At 42.9% G+C, this 24,246-nt stretch overlaps 1 protein-coding gene across 5 annotated transcripts in view; it reads left to right on the top strand.

Annotated features, from left to right (window-relative positions):
- Nucleotides 1-24,246, top strand: part of TAPT1 (transmembrane anterior posterior transformation 1) — a 68,498-nt gene that overhangs the window by 30,219 nt on the left and 14,033 nt on the right. For 2 of the 5 annotated variants that reach the window (XR_016229776.1, XM_089326970.1), the window contains exons 2-8: nt 1,235-1,353; nt 5,949-6,014; nt 13,634-13,796; nt 16,060-16,195; nt 17,644-17,741; nt 18,260-18,329; nt 23,620-23,700. Coding sequence is in view for 3 of the 5 variants with exons in the window: in XM_089326970.1 (XP_089183096.1) it covers nt 5,989-6,014; nt 13,634-13,796; nt 16,060-16,195; nt 17,644-17,741; nt 18,260-18,329; nt 23,620-23,700 (574 nt within the window). In the remaining 2 variants the exon portion in view is untranslated. Of the gene's footprint in view, nt 1-1,234; nt 1,354-5,948; nt 6,015-13,633; nt 13,797-16,059; nt 16,196-17,643; nt 17,742-18,259; nt 18,330-21,344; nt 23,701-24,246 lie in introns of all 5 variants that reach the window. The other 3 variants (XM_089326969.1, XM_051830318.3, XR_016229775.1) reach the window with 2 other exon arrangements.

The raw sequence follows: 24,246 nt of genomic DNA, 5'->3' as shown, positions 1-24,246 counted from the left end.
ATTTATTAAATAAAAGTTTTCTAAAAAAGAATTGTGGTATATATATGGACTGTACTTCTGATTAATAAAATGTGTGCTTTTATTGAAAGATGTGTGAATGAGTTCGCTAGGGCGCTGCAGCCAGCCTCTCACCTGGGGCCGTTGAGGCAGCAGGGAGGCCCCGCCAGGCTGGAAGCCGCACCAGGGAGTTAGCGGGGGCGTTTTCAGTCTTCCAAAGCCTTTCCCCGCGGCTTCTGGGGGCTGCCTTCTGTGTCTGCAAGTCAGCTTTCCTCTGTGTCTCTGTCCACATTTCCTGTCTTGCAGTGATCGGTCGCAGGCACGCTGCATTAGGGCCACCTAATGACCCCATTTTAATTTAAATCATCTTTAAAGATACTATATTCAAATACAGTCACAGTCTGCGGGACTGAAATTAATTAAAACCACAGCATATGGATTTGATTGGGGGATACAGTGCAGCCTGTAGCCATGCGAGTTTTGGACTTGGAATGTTGTGACGACGACATTGTCTCCCAGTGCTTGTGTGTCAGACACACAGAAAGAAATCTCTCTTACAATAGCAGTGTTTGGTTTCCTGGGCGTGGCTACTTATCCAAGGCATCAAAACACTCCACCTTCCCATGAAATACAGTTCCAAATTTAACAGGCAAAAAGATGCAGTGTTACAGGAGAGAAAGGGCATGGCAGGTACACAGGAGTGGGGAGACAGAGGCCGGAGCTAAGAGTAGGGCAGTTTTCAGTGGACGTGAGGTTGTGTTAAAATGAGTCATAGGTTTATAAGCTTTTAATTTACACAGTATATAACTCAGTAGATTCCAGGCTTTCCCATCATCGAAGCACCCTGGTAAACAGGAAATAGCAAAATTACAAGGAGGAAGGCTAGAGGTAAAAGGTTCTAACTGAAAGGGTTTTTTTTTATAACATGTTTAAAGTTTGAGGAAGTCTCCGGAAAGCCACATCAGATGGGTCACAGCTGTGGCCAACCGCGGCTTGTCGTTGGAGTATTTGACGGTAGGTGGTAAACCAGAGACCCTGGAAGAGGTGCAAGCTTGCTCTTTGAAAACGAGTTTTCATTAAAGTATGGTTGAAATACAAACGTAGAACTGTTACTTCTTTATTTTCAGAGCTAAGTTAGAATTCCCATAAAATTCAGAAATTCTCTGATTGCTTGAAATTTCACGCTTAATTATTGAAAGGCCGTTTTCCCTTTTCTTCTCCTCTCCTGCACACACAGCTCATGGTGTTTGGGATCTTCCTGTGCCTGGACGCCTTCCTGTATGTGCTCACCCTGCTGCCACTGCGCGTCTGCCTGGCGCTCTGCAGGCTGCTCGCTCTGCCTTGCTACGGCTTGAGGTACGTTTACGACCATTCACGATTTTAAATGCTTCGGTTATTTCATTCTTTATACTGCTTGTATTTTGCAAATTAAAGATAGTATACACAGTTTCCTTCACATTCTGGCCCACAAGACATAAATTCTGTTTCTCTTTTTAATGGATGGTTTGTATTTATAGAATATACTTTTTTGTGCACCAGGACTTTGCTTCCGCTAGTAACACGACATCAATGCAGGAGGCTGTCACAGAGAAGAAAGGGCGAGGGCTGAGAGTCAGACCTCCTCAGCCTTCAGCTCATGGGGCCTTTCTTCTCTCCGAGTCCCTGGGCCTCCCAGCAGTCATCTGCAGAGGAGGGTGGGGCTCCAGGCTGGCGAGGTGGGAGGTGGGTGGTACCAACATCCCCTACAGAGCTTTGATCAGGGTCCCTCTCCCGTTTCATTTGAGAGGCACTGTCGTAGTGGCTGCAGAGCCTTCCTTGCCGCCAGCAGCTGGGACTCCCTCTGTCAAGTGACAGTGGCACACTCAGCACGGCCAGCTCAGCTGAGCTGGGGAGGTGTGGGTGGCGCCCTGACTTCTCCGCATGTTTCCTCATCAGCAGAAAGGGGATGTTGAGAGCTCTTTCATCACCAGCACTGGGCTGTGAGAACTCACTCAGCACAGGCCTGTTTTTAGTGCATGAGGACGGAGAGCTGCTTCCTTCCCTTTCTCCTCTGCTAAACTAGGGCGAGTACGGGGACAATGCTAAGCTGGACGTAAGGTTAGAAGGATGCTCCTTTCTAAGGTCAACCTGTCTCCCACTCGGTGTCGTCACCCTTTATGACATTAATTCATTCTTAACATAGCCATTCAAGCTGCATTTCTGAATGAGCCACTTCTAAATACATTGCATTCTGAAAAAGTTAAACATTGCTGAAATGGACAATAATTCATAAAATTTCTTTTCACTATAGTGAATATTCCATGGCATATAATTAATAAGATCATTTAACCATTACAATTGAGTTAGACAATTCTTGGTTCACATTCAGAATTACCTGTTGATGTTTTCTAAAAACAAAGTCATGAAATGATTTCTTCTAAAGTACCAAATGAGCATATATTTAATATCTAGTAACCCATGTAGTCCAAAAAGGAGCCTCACTCAGTTTTGTTAAGGAAGAAATCCTTTCACTGTATAGTAAAATAATTTACTGATCATGATGATTATAGTGAAAAAGGAATAAATGTTCTTTGCAAGATTGCATGGAGTAAAACAGTTATGGTTGACATCCTGTAACCTCACTCGTCTTATAGAATGAGAGTGATATGTTACGTATTTTATTAATTACAGGCTAGTCAGATGGACGATCTGATTGATTTGCATTAAGACATTTCAAGTCTGTCTTTATTCCTTTAGGAAAATGTTTAGAAAGGTCTTATTCATGTTAGCAAATCTTTAAAAAGACCTTTGTAATGCAGTGCCTTATTAACAAACCTCCCCTAGGGATGCTCTTCTTTCATTGAGAACTCAGGAAGGTGTGGCATCTTAGTTACCTCCTCAGAAGGCCGAAATACAACGTAGTGAAATATTACTAAATGTAAGTCTTCATGTGTGACTGCGTAATGAGAATGGACACATGGAATGCGAGACAAAATGAGATGAAGCTCCCTGATGTGAAATAACTTACACCATTAGGGACTGGCGCATCTGCATCAGGAGCTGGACGGCTCTCTGACTATTCTTGGATGAGCAGTGCCTCCATCGAATGGCTTTTGAAGACAGCCGTGTTCTGTGTTCACTTGGCATGAGGAGACGAAGCACTGACAGGACACAGAGCCCAGGGACTCTCTTCCTTCTTGGCTGTGTGTAGCACATGGATGACACCCGCTGACTGGCCGCAGTGATTCACCAGTGTCCCCGAGGGTCTCTTTGCTTGGGTCTTATTTAAAGACCCATGTTGCTGGGCCTTCTACAGGCTCCTCGGCCTGTGGGGAGGCCGGGCTCCTCAGCAGCACTAGGTGGCCTGCCAGTGTGCGTCCTGGAGAGGAGGAGGAGCTGCAGGGGCCTGGGCCGCCTTCTGCCCTGTGTTCTCATTTGCTTCCCTGTGAGCACTTGATAGTCCTTAGACCCAGCCTTTTTCAAACATTTCAAAATGTCTTAGTACAAAACAATGATTTCTTTTTAGTTAGTTTGAAATACTTTCAATTTAAACTAATCTGAATAACATTTAAAAATGATGTGCTTTCTGTTTGCAAGGTTTTATAACTAAGTGGACGCTAGAGGGCAGACTGTGACTATATATTTAAGACTCCACTACTTGTACAATTTGTTATCCTGAGAAGTTAGGTTCATGCTGTCACTGGTAAATATTTATACACTACATGAAGCAAGAAGTGCAGTTAAAGTTGTATAGTGGGACCTCAGCAACGTCCGATGCTCCATGGAGGGCAGGCCAGGTTACACAGGATACCAAGCGCTGCCTTGCTGTCCTCATAGCTTGAGTGGGCGCCATCAGAGCTGAGGCATTTGTCCTCATGATAATGTGAGTGTCAATTTTTATTTTCTTTGACGAGTTTTGAAAGCAATGTCTCTTTTGGCAGTATTTTTAAAGTCACACAACTTGAACTCATGTGGAAAGTTTTGTTAAAGCTGGTATGAAGTCTAAGACCTTTCCAGTGTTTTAGGATGATAAACATCCATTTTATTTTTACAAAATATTTATTAAGAAATAGCCAGATTCTGCATTCCTGTAACTTTGCTCCCAGTGCTCTCACTTCCTTAAAGATGATTGGATCTGTCTTGCCTACAGCTTGTATCATGTTCCATCTTCTTCAGCCAACAAGAAGTGTTCTTTCCTTCAGTCTGACTTTATTGTTTTCAAAGGGAGAAGAAGAAATTAAGGAGACCAGCAAAGAAGTTATTTTTAACTAATATTTTCTTTTCTCTCACTGTCAGTCTTTGTTTCATTAAAAACACTCTCTTCCTCATCTCTCAGTTCTTTGAAATTATTCCCCAAAAGGAAGGGAAAGTGTGTTTGTCACACTAGTCAGGATGCTGCCTTCGTAAGCACTCTGGTATTCACAGTCTCTAGTCTGCACCAGTGACAGTGATGTGAGCGCTTTCACTAGGTGTTTGAGGTTGGTGGTTTGCTCCTCTGCTTACAGAGTGCTGTCTGGTACAGCGTTTGCGAGAGAGCTGTTAAAGCAGGTAGACCCTGGGGTGTTCTGCTTCAGAATTTAGGCTTTGAGCCTATTTCTAGATCTGCTGCAAACTTACCAATAGTTTTGGCTTTGGCGTTGGCATTGGTTTTTTGCCAGTACCAACAACCTGGTAAGCTCCCTTCTCCAGGGCTTAGGACCTGGATGAATCTGCAGCCTCCGCCACCCTTGCTCAGCTGGCGGAGCGTTCTTCTGGCCTGTGACCCGTTAGAGTGGAGCTGTTGGGTGATGGCCTTAAGTCTGCAGTGGTGTTAGCAAGAGTGCTCTGCTTCCATGAGACGTGTGCCTCTGTCCTCAGTGAGTCTCTTTCTGATGAGTTTACACTCTTGAAAAACCTTCCCCCAAATGTTGTGTTGTGGACAAAAAAATAAACGAGTACATGCACTAGATTCCTTAAAATCAGATTCAGTTATTTATTTTTCCCTCTTTCCCACATAGGGTAATGTCATTTTAGAAAAATTTCATAAATTAGGATAATCTTTTTAATAATTGAGAATTAAGTTGTGACTCATAGGAGGAATCTGTGTTTCTTAGAATGATAGGATTTTGTTTTTCAGAAAATTACACTGCTATATTCTAATAAGGTATCAAATATCATTTTTTCCAGATTTACTCGGAGAATAAATTTAAAAAATCACTGACTATATGAGTCTTTTAATTTACCTGGCATTTTCTCATGAAAATGCCTGCTAAAAATTGGGACCACTTTGTGCTTTAGAATTCTCAGTCACATGTAAGTTAGAGTTTATGGGAGATGGTAGGGAAAAATATATAGTCTGGTGACAGAAACTGATAGTTACTGTTGAAAACACCTTACTGAAACAGCTTAGACAGTAATCAGTGAGTTGAATAGGTTTAAGTAATAAATGTGAGAGTATTTTTCTTTTGCTTTTAGAGCAAGTAAAATACACGCAAACAAATTTCCTTATCCCTAACCCCAGTTTTGGGCATAACTCTTATCTGAGGCTTCATGGACTCTTTTTCCTTGGTTTAAGAGGCAAGAGTGTCTCTTTCCTTTGAGAGTTTGCTCCATAGGTGAGTCGTCTCCAGAAGAATGCCTGAGAGTTTCGTAACCTTTTGGGTTTTCTTCATATGTCTTCCCTCTTTTAAGATCGTTCTGCCCACATATACTTGAGTATTATGTTTTTTCCCCTTTTTAGACAAAGTTAAGCCTTGATTTTGGCCTAAGTGATTAATGCCACCACTACAGAACATGGAAGGAGAGCTCTTAGTATTTCTGTCTGGGGAAACACAGATGCCTGCTGATCTATGTGGCTTATTTGTTGAGAGCAATAGCTTTGTTTTAGTAGAACGTCCTCGTAACATCAGGAATTGTCCCGTTTCCTCACCATGACGCTCTAAGCAGCGTAGCATCATTACAACTTCTCTCTTTCTTTCTCTTTCGTAAATCAGACCGAAGGGAGGAGCACTTTCACTTCCTTTATAGAATGGAATGTGGTGGCACAGGGACTCCTTGTGGTGAGTAAACCCTGATTTTTCCTTCTCTACTCTTGGCCAAATTGACTTCACAAGCAAGTACTAAGTATGATGCAGAGGTAAACAGCATAGGCAGATAGGCCCACTTAGGGGTGGAAACACACTGGAGAACATGTGCTTCCCTGTCTTTTTTCTTAATAATGCCCTTATTAATCTTAAAGCCTTGTCCGCGTTTATTTGTAAGGGGTTTGACCATGACATCACCTAACGTGGAAATCACTCTATTCAATGATCTTTAATTGCTCGTGTTGGTGCAGACTTGATTGACATTGTACTCCATATCCCCAGTACTACAGCAGTTGGCTGAGTTTGGAGGCTTCCATATGAGTAGTTTTTATCTTGCACTTTTTCCAAAGACTGAACATAGTTTTATAAAGCTAGTTGCATTTTTCATAGTGTAGTTTCAAAGAAGTATTTTAACCATTCAGTTTAAGAGTTATTTTTTTTCTACTGTATGTCAGTCACACGTAAGATTAAGGAAAATATTGATCTCACTACTTTATTCTAATTTACTTTAAATTGTAAAGAAACTTCTCTTTTGAAAATATGGACCATATTAAATATTTTGCTTAAATTTTTAAAAATGTATTTGAAAAGTAGAGAGACACACACAGGGAGAGATACAGACAGAAGAGATCTCCCATCTACTAGTTCACTCCCCAAATGCCTGTGATGGCCAAGGTTGGGCCAGGCAAAAGCCAGGAGCCAATAACCCTCCCAGGTGGGCTCCAGGGACCCAAATGCTTGAGCTGGCACCTGCTGCCTTCCAAGGTGCCATCACTGGGAAGTTGGAAACAGGATCAAGAGCCTGGACTGAAGCTGAGGCAGGGGTCCCAAGTAGCATCTTGACCACTGTGCCAAACACCCACCCCTGAAGTATTTCACACTTTTAAATGTGGAGTGTCAGTAGTGATTATATTTCTTCTCTTTGAATTATACCACAGTTACTAACATGTTGAGAGACAGAAAGACTCAGTCTATGATTCTTATAGTGTAATAACTCATGGTGATACCTTGGCATGTGTCAACACTGATTTGAAATTAATTATGCAGCGATTCTTCCATTTCTCTTGTTCTTTTTACTGCTGCTTCTTCCTTCTTGGTCTTCCTTTCTATTCCCAGTTTTTACTTTAATAATATTCATATTATCTTCTGCTAAAGAAGAGGAAGAAAATGCCTACTGGATCATCTTTGCATTGTAATTCTGTTCCTATAAGTCCATATAAGCCCTTCCAAACAACTGGAGACATGTTGGTAAATTGTGTGATCTTAAGTTTACAGTTGGTAAAAATACAATGGAAGCAGTTATAAGAATTAAAGATAAAGTTTAGAAAGATGTAGAATTTGGTTTCTATGAGAATGACTTATGCTAAAAAAATGCAAATTCTGTTGAATGTCTTAACTGAAAATGCTCAAGTTCTGTTGAGTATCTTTTTTAATATGTTAGCCTTGTGATGACACACAGCATGGCTCACTTGTTTATGTGCTTACATAGGGGATTGGCAGCATTTGCAAAATGAATTGCCAGTGACTGCCACTTCACAGTCATTTACAACAAAGAACTCAGCCTAAAAGTATTGCTCAAAAGCCAATTCAAGGCTGATTGGCAGGATCATGGATAAGCTTCTTAAGTAATTTGAAATGCTTATCAGATCGTCATCTAAAAATACCCTGGCGAGAAAGAACAAGTACTGTGATTGGTCCAAGTTGTTATAACCAAGTAAACTAATTTGTGAGGTTAGATCTTCTCGTAAACTATAAATAATATGTACAGATGTCTTGTAAGATACCACCTGGGAAACCATATTTTATTACAACCATGCATTTCTATTACCAGGAGCATTTATTTGAAAACAAGAGTCTTGTCTTTATTTTAGTAACATTCCTTGATTTTTAAGATTTGCATTCATCTCTGTAGGAGCATCACCCTGTATAGGAGCACTCTGTAGTAGGGATATTTTCAGTGGGGATTTCACCAGAACAGGGAGTGTCCAGGCACCATGGGTCCAGCAGGGCACATAGAGGCCTGCATTTTTTGCCTGCTGTTTAGAAATAAAAGAATCAAGTGGAAGGAACATTTGTTTTGTAGCACAATAATTTTCCAAGTGATAAATTATAAAGTGTTAAATTTTACTGAAAGATAAAAGGTACAACATTTAGAAGTTTGTAAGTTTAGAAGTTTAAAAAAATTTTTATTATTATTTATTTGAAAGAGAATCAAAGAGAAAAACAGGCACAAATCTCCTATCCACTAGGTCACTCCCCAAATGCTCTAACAGCTTGGGCTGGGTCAGGCCAAAGCCAGGAGCCAGGAACTCAATCCAGGTCTCCCCATGGGTCGAAGGGATCTCTGTGGTTGAGCTGTCACCTGCTGCCTCCCAGGGTGTGCATTAGCAGGAAGCTGGGAAGGAGAGCAGAGCCTGGCCTTGAACTCCTGTGTGGGATGTAGGTCGCCCAAGCACCATCTTCACAGCTGCTTCAAATGCCCACCCCAGTTTAGAATGTAGGCGGCCGTAAGGGTGTGGCCTTCTGCTCCCAGCTCCCCCATGGAGTAACAAACTCACTGTGCAGCCTCAGGCGTGCACTTGACTACTTCCTGCCAAATCTGTGGAACTGAGGGGTGGTGGGACATCCCTCAAGGATTAGTGAGCACCAAAGTGAATCATATGGAAGTGCCTAGGAGAGTGGCTGCACAAAGTAACTGCGTTTTAACAATAAGGCATTTTTTATAGCTTATTCATTTATTTGAAGAGCAGAATTACAGAGAGGAGACACAGAGTGAGATTTTCCGTCTGCTGGTTCACTCCCTAAATGGCTGCAATGGCCAGGACTGGGCCGAGCAGAAGCCAGGAGCTTCATGTAGGTTTCCTGAATGGATATAAGAGCCCAAGGACTTGGGCCATCTTCCACTGCTTTCCCAGGCATATTATCAGGGAGCTGGATTGGAAGTGGAGCAGCTGGGGTTCAAACTGGTACCCATATGGGATGCCTGTGTTGTAGGCAGCGGCTTAACCCGCTACATCACAATGCTAGGTACTTTTACCCACCTAAGGTACTTTTACAGTTTTTCTTTGTTTTTACAACCTGTTGTAATTCTAGCTAAAATAAAACTAAATTAAATCATGAACTCTTTTTTTAAAGATGCTTGTTTGAAAGAGTTACAGAGGGAGAGACAGAGATCTTCCATCCAATGGTTCACTCCCATGATGGCCACAATGGCTAGTGCTGGGCCAAGCTGAAAGCAGGAGCTTCATCTGGGTCTCCCAAGTGGGTAATAGGGGCCCAAACACTTGGACCATCTTCTGTTACCTTTCCCAGGCCAATAGCAGGGTTAATGGGTTGGAAGTAGAGTAGCAGGGACATGAACCAGCACTCATGTGGGATGCTGGCATCACAGGCAGCAGCTCTACCTGCTGTGCCATAACACCAGCCCTAAATCTTTAACTCTTAATTTTTCTGTTTTAACCTTAGTTCAAATAGTATGGTATTATATATTATATGGTATATATTGATCTACATTTCTAATGTTTGGTAGATCTAGTTTCTAATGATTCCTAGATTAAATATAATGTTCCATACATATGCCAACACATCATTCCTTTGTTGTGAATATGTTTATAGAGAAGTGTAATTGGACACTAACCAAAAGAGTCCTTTTCTCTTAACTAAAATTACTTTGATTATGATCATTGAACTAAGTAAACGGCAATCTAATACCAAAGGCTTTATATATAGTTTTCTACTATAATTAGTTGTCAAAATCATTTTGTAATTAATGCAGGTTAATACTACCCTACTTTTAGTCCTTAGCATTTTCATAGAACGTGATCTTCAATTCTTTATTTATTTTTTGACAGGCAGAATGGACAGTGAGAGAGAGAGAGAGACAGAGAGAAAGGTCTTCCTTTGCTGTTGGTTCACCCTCCAATGGCCGCCGCGGCCGGCGCACCACGCTGATCCGATGGCAGGAGCCAGGTACTTATCCTGGTCTCCCATGGGGTGCAGGGCCCAAGCACCTGGGCCATCCTCCACTGCACTCCCTGGCCACAGCAGAGAGCTGGCCTGGAAGAGGGGCAACCGGGACAGAATCTGGCGCCCCAACCGGGACTAGAACCCGGTGTGCCAGCGCCGCAAGGCAGAGGATTAGCCTAGTGAGCCGCGGTGCCGGCTGTGATCTTCAATTCTTAAGTATGGGCATAAAGGCCAGTGCCTAGGGGTGGGTGGTTTTCAGCACAGCTGAGCGGTGCAGGGCCTGCAGGCGGCAATGTTCAGACTCCTTGCCGAAGCCCCACAGTTGCTTCCCACCATCCCAGCAGAGATGTCCACACGCAAGCCAGGAGCTCAAGAACATTCAAAGTACATACTCTTCTTGATGTTTGAATTAGAATTGTGTTTAAAAGATCAAGATCCAATGCTTGATAGATGACATGAGGGACAGAAATTACTTTGACAGGGCCCAGTGTTGTGGCATAGAAGGTTAAGCCTCTACCTGCAGTGCCAGCATCCTGTTTGGACACCGGTTCAAGTCCTGGCTGCTCTGCTTCTGATCCAGCTCCTTACTCATTTGGGGAGTGAACCAGTGGATAGGAGATCTCTCTCTCTCTCTCTCTCTCTCTTTCTCTCTCTCTCTCCATATGTCTGCCTTTCAAGTAAAGTAAATCCATCTTTAAAAAAAAAAAAAAAAAAAAGAAATTACCTTGCTGATCAGTAGCCTTTGGCAGACATCCGTGATCCGGGGTGGTGTGTGGTAGACAGAGTGCTCTGGGTTCCACCAGAAGAGAACCAAGTCTGTGGAGCAAGAAACAGCACTGGAGAAGTCAGGTCACAGAGTCAACAGCAGAGTTGATCCATTTGCCTTGCTCTTTTGCCCAAAGTCCTGACTTCATGCATTCGGTTCTCTGTTCCCATCTCAAGACCTGGCCCTTTTCTGACCTGCCTCCCACTTGGATCTCTTGGTCCAGCCCTTTGTTTCCCCATCTGCTTCCAGCCTGTCCTAGGCACGGACCTCATAGGATTTGCTCTTCAGGACTTTTGCAGTATCCCATGTTCTGTCCATAAACAGATCAACTAAATCCATACCTAACTCTGGTTTGCATTGTAGAAAACAAGAGCGAGGTTCCATAACAGCTGCTTGCAGAATTGGCTTTGGTCATCTCATAAAGTGTCAGATGACAGACTTACGGATTCCTTGTTGGCAGGAAAGAGCCCCTTATCTGAACATGGGCAAGGCTTAGGACAGAGCTCCGCAGATTGGTAGGCGAGGAAGACAAATGAGATGGTCCAGGAAGCCAGTGGCCAGTGAGCAGGTGAGCCTGCCCTTAGACTGATGCTCGGGATATTTCCCGGTTAGTGGAGAGACAGAAAGCTGCAGCTATTAAAGGAAACCCTCAGGCCTTTTATTCATTGCGTTACACATCAAAGCTGCCAGAAGAGGGGTCTGAGCGTTCTGTGTTGAGGAGTTAGCCTCGACCTTCCCTGTTCACTGTAATTTTACATACAGTGAGCAAAACCATGAATTTCCAATGTATTCTTTTGTTGTCTTATTAAATTTTGTTTCTTTTCACAATTAGGTTTAACCTGTTACGCTCTGACCTCAGATGTAAGAAATGATCATTCCTCTCTTATTAATTATCAAAAATTACCTCAATTCATGTCACAGAGGACTAACTTCTATAATATAAAAGCTGTTCTGCAAACCTGAACAAAAGAGATATGAGGAGAGAATTCACAGGAAATACAAATAACTCTAAAGTATATTTTTAAAAAGGTGTGCCATCTCCTAAAGAGAAATGAACATTTAAATGACACTAGATGCCGTGAGATTGGCAAAGACTTGAACGTCGATCAAACATTGTTTTGATGCATATGGGCTACAGGTTTTCTCACAATGTTGCAAATATGGGAATAAAATCCCTGCAGTGGACACGTCGGCATTTCTATCCAAATGCCAGGCAAATATAATTTTAGGAAATTTACAGTTTTAGGAAACTCTAGTTTTAGGAATTTACCCCACAGATGCTCATCCAGATTGGAGAGGTGATGTGTGCATTACACCCTGGTTGTCAGCTACGAAGACTGGAAGTCTGTGGACGGTGTGTTAGATAAATTGTGGCATGTCCACGTGGTGACACACTACCCTGGCATAGTATGGGCTCCTTATAATAACCAGTGTGGACAGATCACTTACACTGTTAAGTAAGAAGTAGAAGGTGCAGAATGATGTGCATGGATACTAAATACTAACATGTGGAAAGGGCTTTGTGATTAAGTTACAGCTTGTGTCGTGCGCCTGGAAGCTGCTCCTGGAGCTCCGTGGTCAGCAGATGCCTGCGCTGTGCCCTTGCTTGTGAAGGTTGCCAGCTTCTGTGGAGACCAGTGTGGCTCCTAACGCTGGCATCCCGCATCAGCATCCGTGGGTCCAGCTGTTCCACTTCCCATCCAGCTTCCTGCTGATGCACCTGGGAAGACAGCAGAAGATGATCTGAATACTTGGGCCCTGTCACCCATTTGGGAGACCAGGAATGGAGTTCCTGGCTCTGGCTTTGGCTAGTCCCAGACCTGGGACAACAAAATGTTGTTGCCATTTTGGGGGGTGAACGAACAGATAGAAGATCTCCCTCCCTCCTTCTGTTACTCAGTCTTTCAAATAAATAAATCCTTAAAAAAAAAAGATTGGGCCGGCGCCGCGGCTCACTAGGCTAATCCTCCGCCTAGCAGCGCCGGCACACCGGGTTCTAGTCCCAGTCGGGGCACCGGATTCTGTCCTGGTTGCCCCTCTTCCAGGCCAGCTCTCTGCTGTGGCCAGGGAGTGCAGTGGAGGATGGCCCAGGTGCTTGGGCCCTGCACCCCATGGGAGACCAGGAAAAGCACCTGGCTCCTGGCTCCTGCCATCGGATCAGCGCGGTGCGCCGGCCGCGGCGGCCATTGGAGGGTGAACCAACAGCAAAGGAAGACCTTTCTCTCTGTCTCTCTCTCTCTCTCACTGTCCACTCTGCCTGTCAAAAAAACAAAAACAAAAACAAAAACAAACAAACAAAAAAAGATTGCTAACTTCTAATGAAAATTCTGATTTGATGTCTTTACTATATTTGGGCAGAGTATTTTACACTGTTGAGTAGTCATTTAGTGTAACTTTCCTAGATTGAAGTTTGGTTTTTTAAATTAATTTATTTTTAATGAATAATCTTAATAGACAGTAGCCAAGTCAGAGTTTAGGTTTTTTTATTTATTTGAAAGGCAGAGAGAAAAAGATGGAGGTCTCCCATCTGCTGGTTCACTCCCCACATGACCACAACAACCAGGGCTAGGCCCTCCCAAAGCCAAAAGCAGGGACTCTAGGGTCTCTCATGCGGGTGGCAGAGACCCAACTACTTGAGCTATCACCTGCTTCCTTCCAGGGTACACGTTAGCAGGAAGCTGGGATCAGGAGCAGAGCCAGACTTGAGCCCAGGCACTCAGAGAGGTGGGTGTCTGACCCCCTTAGTTTGAAGTTTTTAAAAGGCCAGCCTGATTCTTGTAGGCCAAAGTATGGTCAGTAAAGATTGTTTATTTTGAGATCATGTAGTGTGAAACTTAGATTTATCACTTCTTGTATATTTTAGGGACAGACGTTTGCTCCAGCCTGCCCAAGTCTGTGACATTTTGAAGGGTGTCATTCTGGTACTGTGCTATTTCATGATGCACTATGTTGACTACTCCATGATGTACCACCTGATAAGAGGCCAGTCTGTCATCAAGCTCTACATCATCTACAACATGCTTGAGGTAAGGAGGGGCACCAGCACCCACGTGGCCAGTCCAGCCCACTGCTTGTGTCGGCCACGGCTTGTGGCTTCAAGTCTTCCGACACGGAAGGTACCTAGAGTCGAGAATGTTGGTTGACTGGCGAGGGATGGGGCTTCTGAACTTTCATGTGTGCAGTCACTTGAGACTCCTGTCACAGTGCAGGTTCTGATTTAGTGGATCGGAGTGGAGCTGAAGAGTCTACCCCCTACTGGGTCTGGGCTGCCAGGATCCTGGGACACCCTAGGGCCGGCAGGTCCTCAGGGCCCAGTGCTCCTCAAGTATTCAGGAAACATGGCTGCTGCCCTGGCAGCTTTGCAAACGTAAGCTGCCAGATGCTTAGGAAACACGTTTTGTAAATTTATTGGGAACCCATTTGTACTTTTCTTACAGGAACTGTAAAGATTATGAAGTAAATGTTATGTTTGCTATAACTGATATTCATTTTAGATTGCTTTGAAATTTTTACATAAAGTTTTCCAATTTCTTTAAGTACTTAATTTTATTACAGTATATCTCACTTTAAAGCAGTCAGCATAGGAAAGCCGGCATTTATACAAAAAATAAATTGAGCAGTTACCCATTCACTTTACCAGGAAGTGTTTTTGCTTTACAGGCAGAATCTTAATAACTTTCTTAAATAGTAAGCTACTCTAAGTTATTTAGTAAACTAGGAAATTCAAATTATGTTTCCCTGTACTGTTTTCTAGGAACACACGCAAGCTCTGTCTTGGCTTTGCTGCAGAAAATCTTCTGCAGAGATTTGCTAGACAGTAAGCAGATTAGGGTGAGGTGGGGACTGCAGGCCTGGATGCTGAGGCTGTGCTGCCATGGGAGATGAGGCCTTTCCATCTCTTGGAGAAGCCACAGAGCTCTGGCCATTCTGGTTATGCCTAAAATCAAGATCCACACCAAGCCTCCCACATGTACTCGCCACCCTTGCACCTGGTTTGCTCTGCCAAGTGGGTTGCCAAGGGCTGATGGGAATGAAGCTTGTGAAGCAAGGCAGCCTGCTGTGTGCCCCCTCCCAGAGGAGGATGAGCTGAGACCTTGTCCCCTCTCGGCTCCTGCAGTTAGTAGGGTTGCTTATGCCAGTGCCCTGCCAGTCTCTTTTACTGCCTTTCTCTCTTAGGGGACAAGGCGTCTCCTGCCCTCTTCATGTGTGTGCCTCCTGAGTGGCCAAGGAAAAGGGTCCATGAACAGCTGATTAAAGTGGTGTAAAGACTGCTTCACTTTGTAGACTGATTGATAGTGTGGGGGTAAGCATAGTAGCCGAGAGTGTCCCAACTCCAGTCTAAAACAAACTACCACTGATCCAATCCTGGCTTCTTCTGTCATGACCTGGCTATTCCGGACATGCTCACTGCTTGCTGAGTATCTTTGAGTCTCAATTTCTCATTGTAAGGTGTGGGGCAGATGTGAGGAGGACACGAGACAGTACACAGAAGGGGTTATTAACACGGGGCGGCCATGTGGTAGGTCAGAGCTCCCCAAATACTGAATTGTACTTCCTGCCTGCCAAGCCCTGCCGCAGACCCTGAAGATTCAGAGGGCAGCAAGCCTGTTCTCACGGAGTGTGTGGTCTACACGTGAGAGACAATCAACAGGGAGATGGTAGGAAGTATAAACACTGATGGAAAAGCGCAGTGATGCAGTCGTGGACCCTGGGAGCCACAGGAGCCGAGCTGGGCTGGGGAAGTCCTGGGGTGCGGCGTTCCACGTCAGTGACTCCTGAGGGATGCGGTGCCCTGCTTGTCTCTGTCATACGCCTCTTTATCTGCTCAGGAAGTCGCTCTGCTTGCTGTACTCCATATTAAACCGTAGACAGAGTGCAGCAGCTGCTTAGAAAGATGACGGTGAGGAGAGTGGGCCCGATGACGGATTTCTCCTGAGGATCTTGGATTTGAGTTCTGAGCTTAAACACAAATAGCTGGAACCACGGGACCCACAGTATTTATGTGCCTGCCCCCTGCTGTTTCTGCCCCCAGCACAAGACTGTCCCTGTCACAAGCATAGCTGATTAGACAGCGTCTGGTTCAGATTCCGCAAGTACTTGAACATTCACTGTGTGCCGGACAAGAAAGCAGTGTGAGTGACTAAGTAAACCAAGGCCCCCGCTCTCCTCCCGCTGACCTTCTGCTAGGATTTGAAAATCAGACGACGCTGAGGTGCGTCTGGAATCTCACTAACACTGAAGTGGGGTGCTGAGACTGAGGAGCACTTTCCGGTAATGTCTGTCTTTTAGGTGGCTGATCGCCTGTTTTCATCATTCGGACAAGACATATTAGATGCTCTCTACTGGACAGCGACAGAGCCCAAAGAAAGGAAAAGAGCCCATATTGGGGTGATTCCTCACTTTTTCATGGCCGTTCTCTATGTCTGTATCCTTTCAGACTTACTGGGAATTCTAGCATGCAGGGTGTGGTTTTTATTGTACTTAGTCCTAAAGATTAATGTGAAATACGTTTTCTGTTGTGAAATTGACTGTAATAGTAATTGCAAATTAAAGAACCTCGTGTGTGTGCAACCCTTTGAACTATTGGAAAATAGAACTATTTGAACTATTGCACAACCCTTTGAACTGTTAGAAAGTGATTGTATGGAAGGATTTTATAATGAAAAGATAGTGTATTTATGCATAGTTGACATTTATAGGTCCATGTAACGCTTATAGAGAGCTAGGTAACTAGGTAGGTCCGTTTGTAGTTACATACAAGGTTTTCGTACTTATATTAGATTTTTTTCTTGAAATTATCTTTAAATCTATGAATTGTTTGTTATAATCTTGGAGTTAAAATGTATAGAATTCATCTCAAAGTTTCAAGATCTGAGTTTGGTTAGGGGAACTTGACCAGAGGGCTGGAGGGAGGGTGGGAGCTGTGTGTGTGTGTGTGTGTGTGTGTCTATGTGTCTATGTGTCTATGTGTCTGTGTCTATGTCTATGACCTTGGCTTAAACGCTTTTCTTTTGGAGAGTAGATACTTTACTGTATAAACAGTGTGGACATATGTCTGTATACCATACATGTATACATGGAATCTTTTTAAAAAGTTCATGGAAAATGTGTACTATGAAAAAATACATATGGATTTCAACTTTTTTACCAAAATTAACTTAATGAAGTCCCTTGGTATTTACACACAAATCCATGTGGAGTCAGGACTCATTCATTGGAATGTGTCATAGTGAAGGAATTTTCTGTATTTTTCTCATACTGCCTCAAAGAGGGACACTTGAAACAAATTGTGTTTAATACTTGGGAAGTTAAGGCACTAAATGAGAAGGTATCTATCAGAGTAAACTCAGTCCAGTTTTAATGGAGTAAAACAGTTACCATTCTAAAATATGGATTAACTATTCCGTATGTCCTCTGTATATAATTCTGCATGACCTATGAAGAACCTTGATCACCAAACATTTCTTGTTGTCTTAACGTCCCACATCTCCTGAAAAACCAGAGAAAATCATATATTTCTAAGCCTTTTCCTTCAGTGTTAACCATAATTTATTCCATTTATTTAATAAACTTTTGCAGGGAGCCTGTTTACCAAGCACTGTGCCTAGAGCCAGAGATACAGAAACAGCAAGCTGACCTGTTCCTAGGGACTCAGGGTCTAAGTAAATGGATACACAGAGGTTCATTTCTACTTTTGTTTGTTTCAGTTTGTCAAACATCAGTTAACACTTACAGGGAAATTTTGCTGATAATAAAATGTTTACTAAGACTTTGTTTAGGAACTGTGGTTCTTTTTTCTCCATATTGACTTTCAGAACTTTATGGAATTTTCTGTTAATGTAAAAACAAGTTTTTTCCTTGACATGCTGTTAGTTTTGCATGCAATTCTCATAATGGTTCAAGCAACAACTCTCAATGTCGCTTTTAACTCACACAACAAGTCCCTGCTTACCATCATGATGTCTAATAATGTAAGTATGAGATTTTATTTTATATTTTAATTTGTACAGATATTTTAGCAGCAATATTTTGGATGAGATGCAGTTATTCATTCTATGTGTTATTTGTTATCCAGAAAGTTTTGTATGTAGCAAGTCCATTTTCTAAACTGATACCATGGGGGCTGATATTTTGGCACGGTGAGCTAGGGTGGCACCTGCAATGCTGGCATCCCATATCAGGGCACGGATTTGGGTCCCAGCTGCTCTACTGCCAATACAGCTCCCTGCCTATGCACCCAGGAAAGCTGCAGAAGATGGCCCAAGCGCTTGGGCCCCTGCCATCCATGCAGGAGACCTAGGTGGAGTTTTGGGCTCATGGTTTTGGCATGGAACAGCCCTGGTCATTGTAACTTTTTGGGGAGTGACCCAGTGGCTTGAAGTCTCGCTTTCTGTATGCCACTATTCTTTTCAAATAAATAAATAAATGTTAAAAAACTGATATAGCATTGATATAGTAGTAAAGATGGTATTTCTATTTACCCTTTCAGTTTGTTGAAATTAAAGGAAGTGTTTTCAAGAAGTTTGAAAAGAACAATCTCTTCCAGATGTCAAATAGTGGTATGTACAATTAGATTCTACTTGTAGTTCTGTGCAGTATTATTTTACGGTGCATTCTGAAATGCTCATTCACATTTCCTGCATGCCATAGTTTTTTTGACTTTAGCTGTGCTTTCTTTAACACTATCAGCATCTTTGTGAGGTTCCCTTGTTATCTTTGGTTGTTATAATTTCAGAATGGTTAAGATAATAAAATGAAAGTTTAAATGTGTCTCTTTTTTTTTTTTTTTTTTTTTGGACAGGCAGAGTGGACAGTGAGAGAGAGAGACAGAGAAAGGTCTTCCTTTGCTGTTGGTTCACCCTCCAATGGCCGCCACAGCCGGCGCTCTGCGGCCGGCGCACCGCACTGATCCGATGGCAGGAGCCAGGTACTTATCCTGGTCTCCCATGGGGTGCAGGGCCCAAGTACCTGGGCCATCCTCCACTGCACTCCCTGGCCACAGCAGAGAGCTGGCCTGGAAGAGGGGCAACCGGGACAGAATCCGGCGCCCCGACCGGGACTAGAACCCGGTGTGCTGGCGCCGCAAGGCGGAGGATTAGCCTAGTGAGCCACAGCGCCGGCCTTAAATGTGTCTTACTATACTGTAGTTTTAGAAGCTTTTCACTAATCCAGATAATTCTCTGAAGCAGAATCCAGATATTTCTCTGCATTTTATAGAAGTAGAATCTGAAACCCAGAAAGTAATTTGATGGCCCTGCAGTCACTCTCATAGCTGCTAAGAGGAGAAATATGACTGTCGACCTTAGAATCACTCAGCTTTTGATTACTGCATAACAAATACCCAAGAGGAGCTATTTAGGAAGGAAGGACTTCATTGGGACTCACAGGTTTGGAGGTTCACAGTCCAAGATTTGGCAATGTTGTTAGTCTGGTGTCTGATAGGGGTTGTGAATGTTGGGTATGTGCAGAGCAAGGAGCACTTACCAAGCCAGGAAGCTAGTGTACCCTCCACCAGGTGTTTTCTCTTCTTACAAAGCAACCAAGCTGCCATCACTGAGAAGACCACCAACAGCCTGTAATCACTAAGTCCCCACCTTCCGACCCCTAACTGCGTTCAGTTCCGTGCTAAATCCATTGACAAAGACTCTGAGAATCAAAGCCATGTGTGGGACTCACAAACCATGTTCCAGACCAAAGCACACAGGATGTTTTCTTTATACCTCCGGCCTGCCTTCCAGTCCAAAGACGTGTGAAGGCGCAGCATTTATCCCTGGAGCCGTCTTTGTCTTACCTAGTAAGAGAATCACAGCAGTACAGCAGAGGGGACTCTCAGAGTGGGATCCACAGAGCTCACAAGAGGGGCTTTGAGCCCCTTCCAGGGAGTCCTCAGATACAGAACTGTTATCAAAAGACGGAGACATGATCTGTCTTTTCCACTGTGTTGACACTGAACTAATGAAAAAGGCGATTCAGGCAGATGTGGGACAGAGGGGACTTTTGAGGGAACCTGACTTAACAATGTCCTGGAGTGGGTGGGTTGTGAGGGGTCCTGGACAGGCAGTAGGAGTTGAGCTCAGTTAAGAGCACATGCAGCTCTCTCGAACACTTGTCCCACTTCAGAGTCCTGGGGCCCTTTTATACTCTTAAAATTTATCATGATGCCGAAGCACATGATGCAGCTTATATCTATCACAGTTCGCTACATAAAGTTAAAGGAAGTTTTTTGAACAATTAGTTATAATATATATTTATCAAAAGCAATTGTATTTGCTTTTTTTTAAGATTTTATTTGAGAGGTAGAGTTACAAAGAGAGGGGGAGACAGGGAGAAAGGTCTTCCATCCACTGGTTCACTGCCCAGTGGCTGGAGCTGAGCCGATATGAAGCGAGGAGCCAGGAGCTAGGAGCTAGGAGCTTCTTCGGGTCTTCCTCGTGGATAAAGGAGCCCAAGCCTTAGGCCATCCTCCACTGCTTTCCCAGGCCAAAAGCAGAGAGCTGGATCAGAAGAGAAGCAGCCAGGACTAGAACCAGCACCCATATGGGCTACCAGTGCCACAGGCTGGGGTTTAGCCTACTGGGCCACAGCACCATCCCCCAGCAATTGTGTTTTCTAAAACATTAATATTCAATGAGGAGACTTCAGCAAATAGTGCTTGAACATCTGGATAAGGGTTTTTTGTTTTTTGTTTTTAATATAGAACTTTGACCTCCCCTTCCCTGCCAAAAATAATAATTCTAAGTGGCCCATAGTGTTAAATATAAATGCTTTGATGATAAAACTTCTAGAACCAAATGTAGGAGAATATATTCACAATCTTGGTCTAGGCAGACATTTTCAGGGACCACATGAAAAGCACTAACCATAAAGAAAAATTTATTTCTTCAAAATTAAAAACTAAAAACATGTTCATTTAAAAAATTAAGGAAAATGAACAGGTAAGCCACAATCCTAAGAGAAAAGACTTAATGCATTTATCTGATAAAGTATTTTTAGATTTATATTACACATAAGCAATTCCATCCATCATTAATGAAAAGACAATCTAGTGTTAAAATAGGAAAAGAACTTGAACAGATATTTTAGAAAAGAAGATAGATAAATGGCCAATAACCCCAAAAAGTGTTCAGCATCATTCGGGGAAATGTCCACGTGAGACTACTGCCCACTCACCGTAGGGCTGCTCCTGTAACCTAACAGTGCTAGATTTGTTAGTGAGGACCTGGCACTAGTGCAGGCACAAAATGAGTGCCTTACAGAGTGTGAAAATTGCTCTGAAAAACTGGCAACCAGCTATGGTTAAATATTCACCTACCCTGTAGTTCAGCCCTGAGAACTTATACAAGGGTACTTCAAAAAGTTGTTGGAAAATGGAATTAAAAAGCAAGCTTGTTTTTATGCAGAAACTTCTGCAAATTCGTGCATAACCTTTTCATAATATCTTTATGGATTTTTTGAAGAACCCTCATAAACGTTACTGATATATTCCAACATGTAGATCTCAAAAGTGTTATGTTGAACAAAAAAAAAGCTAGAACAAATGATTATGATCTGACAGAATTAATTTATGTTGACAGAAAGAAGAGTGGCTGCTTATTGGGTATGGAGATTGAGGATCTTGCTGGGTGATGAAGCTCTTCCACATTTTATTTAGGGAAGTGGTGACATGGGTCATGCATCAAAGCTCATCAAACTGTACTTAATCCACTCTGTTTTGTCTCTGTGATAGACAGGAAAGAATAATAGCATATGCATATATTAAAACAAGCAAATGTTCATAGCCATAGGAAATTTGAAACCTAGACAAGGATCAAAAGGAACAAACGAAAAGTTTCAACAGTGAAGTCTGGACAACTCAGTGGGGTAGTGATTCCCTTTAGCTCCAAGAGGCAGTTCTTCTGGTCTCAGCGTGTTAATGTTTCCTTCCAAGCACTGTGAATTTGAAATACGAGAGAAGGGGAAGGAAGAGGCCAAATTGTGGAGTTTTGTCAGCTTCATTAGTTAACCATAGAACATACTGACTCAACTGTAAGAATTTCATGTGTTCGAGAAAGCATTGTTTTGTTGTTGATTTATATTAACAACCTGCCCTGGAATAGGTGCTCTTCTGGAGCTTTAAGCTACACGTGGAGAGCTTGGGTTTTAAGGGCTTTCTGCTTGCGTAACAAGAACCTTAAAATTGTAAGGAAGAGAGAGGTTTTTGACCTTATAACCAGCAAGGTGAATATAATTAATTTCCATTTTTTTCCTTTTATATACAGGTCCTCCAGATTACACCCTCTTTTTAGAAATATTAGGGATTCAATATGTGAGTTTTAAGAATACTCCGCAGACAGTGTATGGTGCAGCAGGTTAAACAGGCCACTGTGAAACCAGCATCCAATACAGAGTACTGGTTTAAGTCTGCTCTGGTCTGCATCTGTGTCCCATCCAGCTTTCCGCTAATGTGCCTGGGAAGGCAGCAGGAGTTGGCCTGAGTGCCTGGGCCTCTGCCACCCAAGTGGGAGACCAGGATAGAGTTCTTGTTTCTTGCTCCTGGCTTTGGCCTGGCTCAGACCCGCTGTTGTAGGCATTTAGGAAATGAGCCAACAGATGGAATATCAATCTGTCATCTCTCTCTCTCCCTCTCCCTGTCTGCCACTTTGCCTTTCATATAAATAAATAAATCTAAAAAAAAAAGAAAACAAAAAGATGCATATTGATTAGGTATGTGTCACAAGAAATTGAGGATTTTATTTTGACACAAAATGGTTAGTAATCAACAGTTTTTTTTTTTTTTTACTTTTTGTTGTAAGTAAAATAGTTCATATTATAGTATAAGATGATTTGCATTGTACCCTCTAAGTTTTATAAGAGATTAAACTAAGGTGGCTTTTAAAACTTTTCTCAAGTAAGAAAAACAGCTATCCCAGGCTGTCTTGTAATACGGCAGCTGGTACTTAGCTCCTGGAGCTGCTGTGGGCACGAATGTGAGCCTGTTGCCTCCCGTGGCTTCTGTAGCAGCTGTGCTGCAAGGAGCAGTCTGCAGGGTGCTCGTGCATCCGTTATAAGCTTATAATTATATTATATTATAGTTATATTAAGCTTCTCTTAATGCTCATCCCACAGAAGTTGAGCTGCCAAATACAGAGCATGAGGTTCAGTACCTCGTAGTGGGTGACTATGGAAGACTGAACATTAGAGTGACCTTTTTTTAAAAAAAAATTATTTATTTATTTGGAAGGCAGAGTTAGAGGCAGAGAGAGAGAGAGAGAGAGAGAGAGGTCTTCCATCCACTGGTTCAGTCACCAGATGGCCACAATGGCCAGAGATGAGCCGATCCAGAGCCAGGAGACTTCTCCCTCGCAGGTTCAGGGGTCCAAGGACTTGGGCCATCTTCTGCTGCTTTCTTGGGCCACAGCAAAGAGCTGGATCGGAAGTAGAGCAGCCGGGACTCAAGCTGGCACCTACATGGGATGTCAGCACTGCAAGTGGCAGCCCTAACCCACTGTGCTACAGCGCCAGCCCCTAGAGTGACTTTTCAAAGCAATACAATCTAACAATGATTTAAATGGTTTACTCTGTATTAGTTATTGCAAGTAATGTGGAGATCATGTAAGGCATATAGTAGATTGTGCACAGGTTATCTGCAACCACTATGCCCTTTTGTATAAGCACTTGAACATCTGGGTTTTGGTTTCCTCAGAGCGTCCTGCAACCAGCCTGCCCCCTGGTACAAAGGCACACCGCATTTCACAGACGTTTATTCATATATACAAATAATGTCACCATGTTCTGACTGAAAGAACTAGATATGCACTGTTATCACATTACTGAGGCACTGTGATACTTACATGTGGAATTTTTTTTCAGATATTAAGGAACGATTCACAAATTATGTGCTTTTGCTAATAGTGTGTTTAAGAAACATGGAACAGTTTTCTTGGAATCCAGGTAACAAATACAGTATCTTGCAGTTGTACTCAAGCTAAGTCATTATTTCATATGGGATAAAATGAGTATTGCAGAAGTCTTAGGAAGACCCTAGCTGTCCCACTGTTCAGTATTGGAAATAGCTGTGTGAGTGGAATGGATTGAGCATTAACATGCAGTGTCTAAGAAAAAATGGAAATAAAAAGTAGATGTATTTTGAGGCCAAAAAAATCAATAGGTCCATTTCTTTTATAACCAACTTTTGAAGATTCTGTATGCATGAATTTCAGGGTTTTTTTGCACCAAAATAACTTCACTTTCAGTTGCATTTCCCGTGACCATTTTGAAGTCCCTCATGTGTTTCCTGTCATTTCCCATGAGGCTCAGAGTGTCTGGAGCTGCCCGCGTGGTGGTGAGCGCACTGCCGCCCAGCCCTCTGCGTGTTTTACAGAGCAGTGTGCTGTGACAACCTGAGTCCAGTCACATGGTTCTCACTGTAGACGGTGACTAGAACATTTGCTCCTCCCTAGTGTATCTTCCCTAACATTTATCTTTGCCTAATCACTG

Source organism: Oryctolagus cuniculus, chromosome 2 (genome assembly GCF_051225735.1).
Source record: "Oryctolagus cuniculus isolate XC-2025 breed Fujian yellow rabbit chromosome 2, ASM5122573v1, whole genome shotgun sequence".
NCBI classification, from domain to species: Eukaryota; Metazoa; Chordata; class Mammalia; order Lagomorpha; family Leporidae; genus Oryctolagus; species Oryctolagus cuniculus.
The sequence above is the reverse complement of the archived record's forward strand: the minus strand, read 5'-3'. Positions and strand labels throughout refer to the sequence as shown.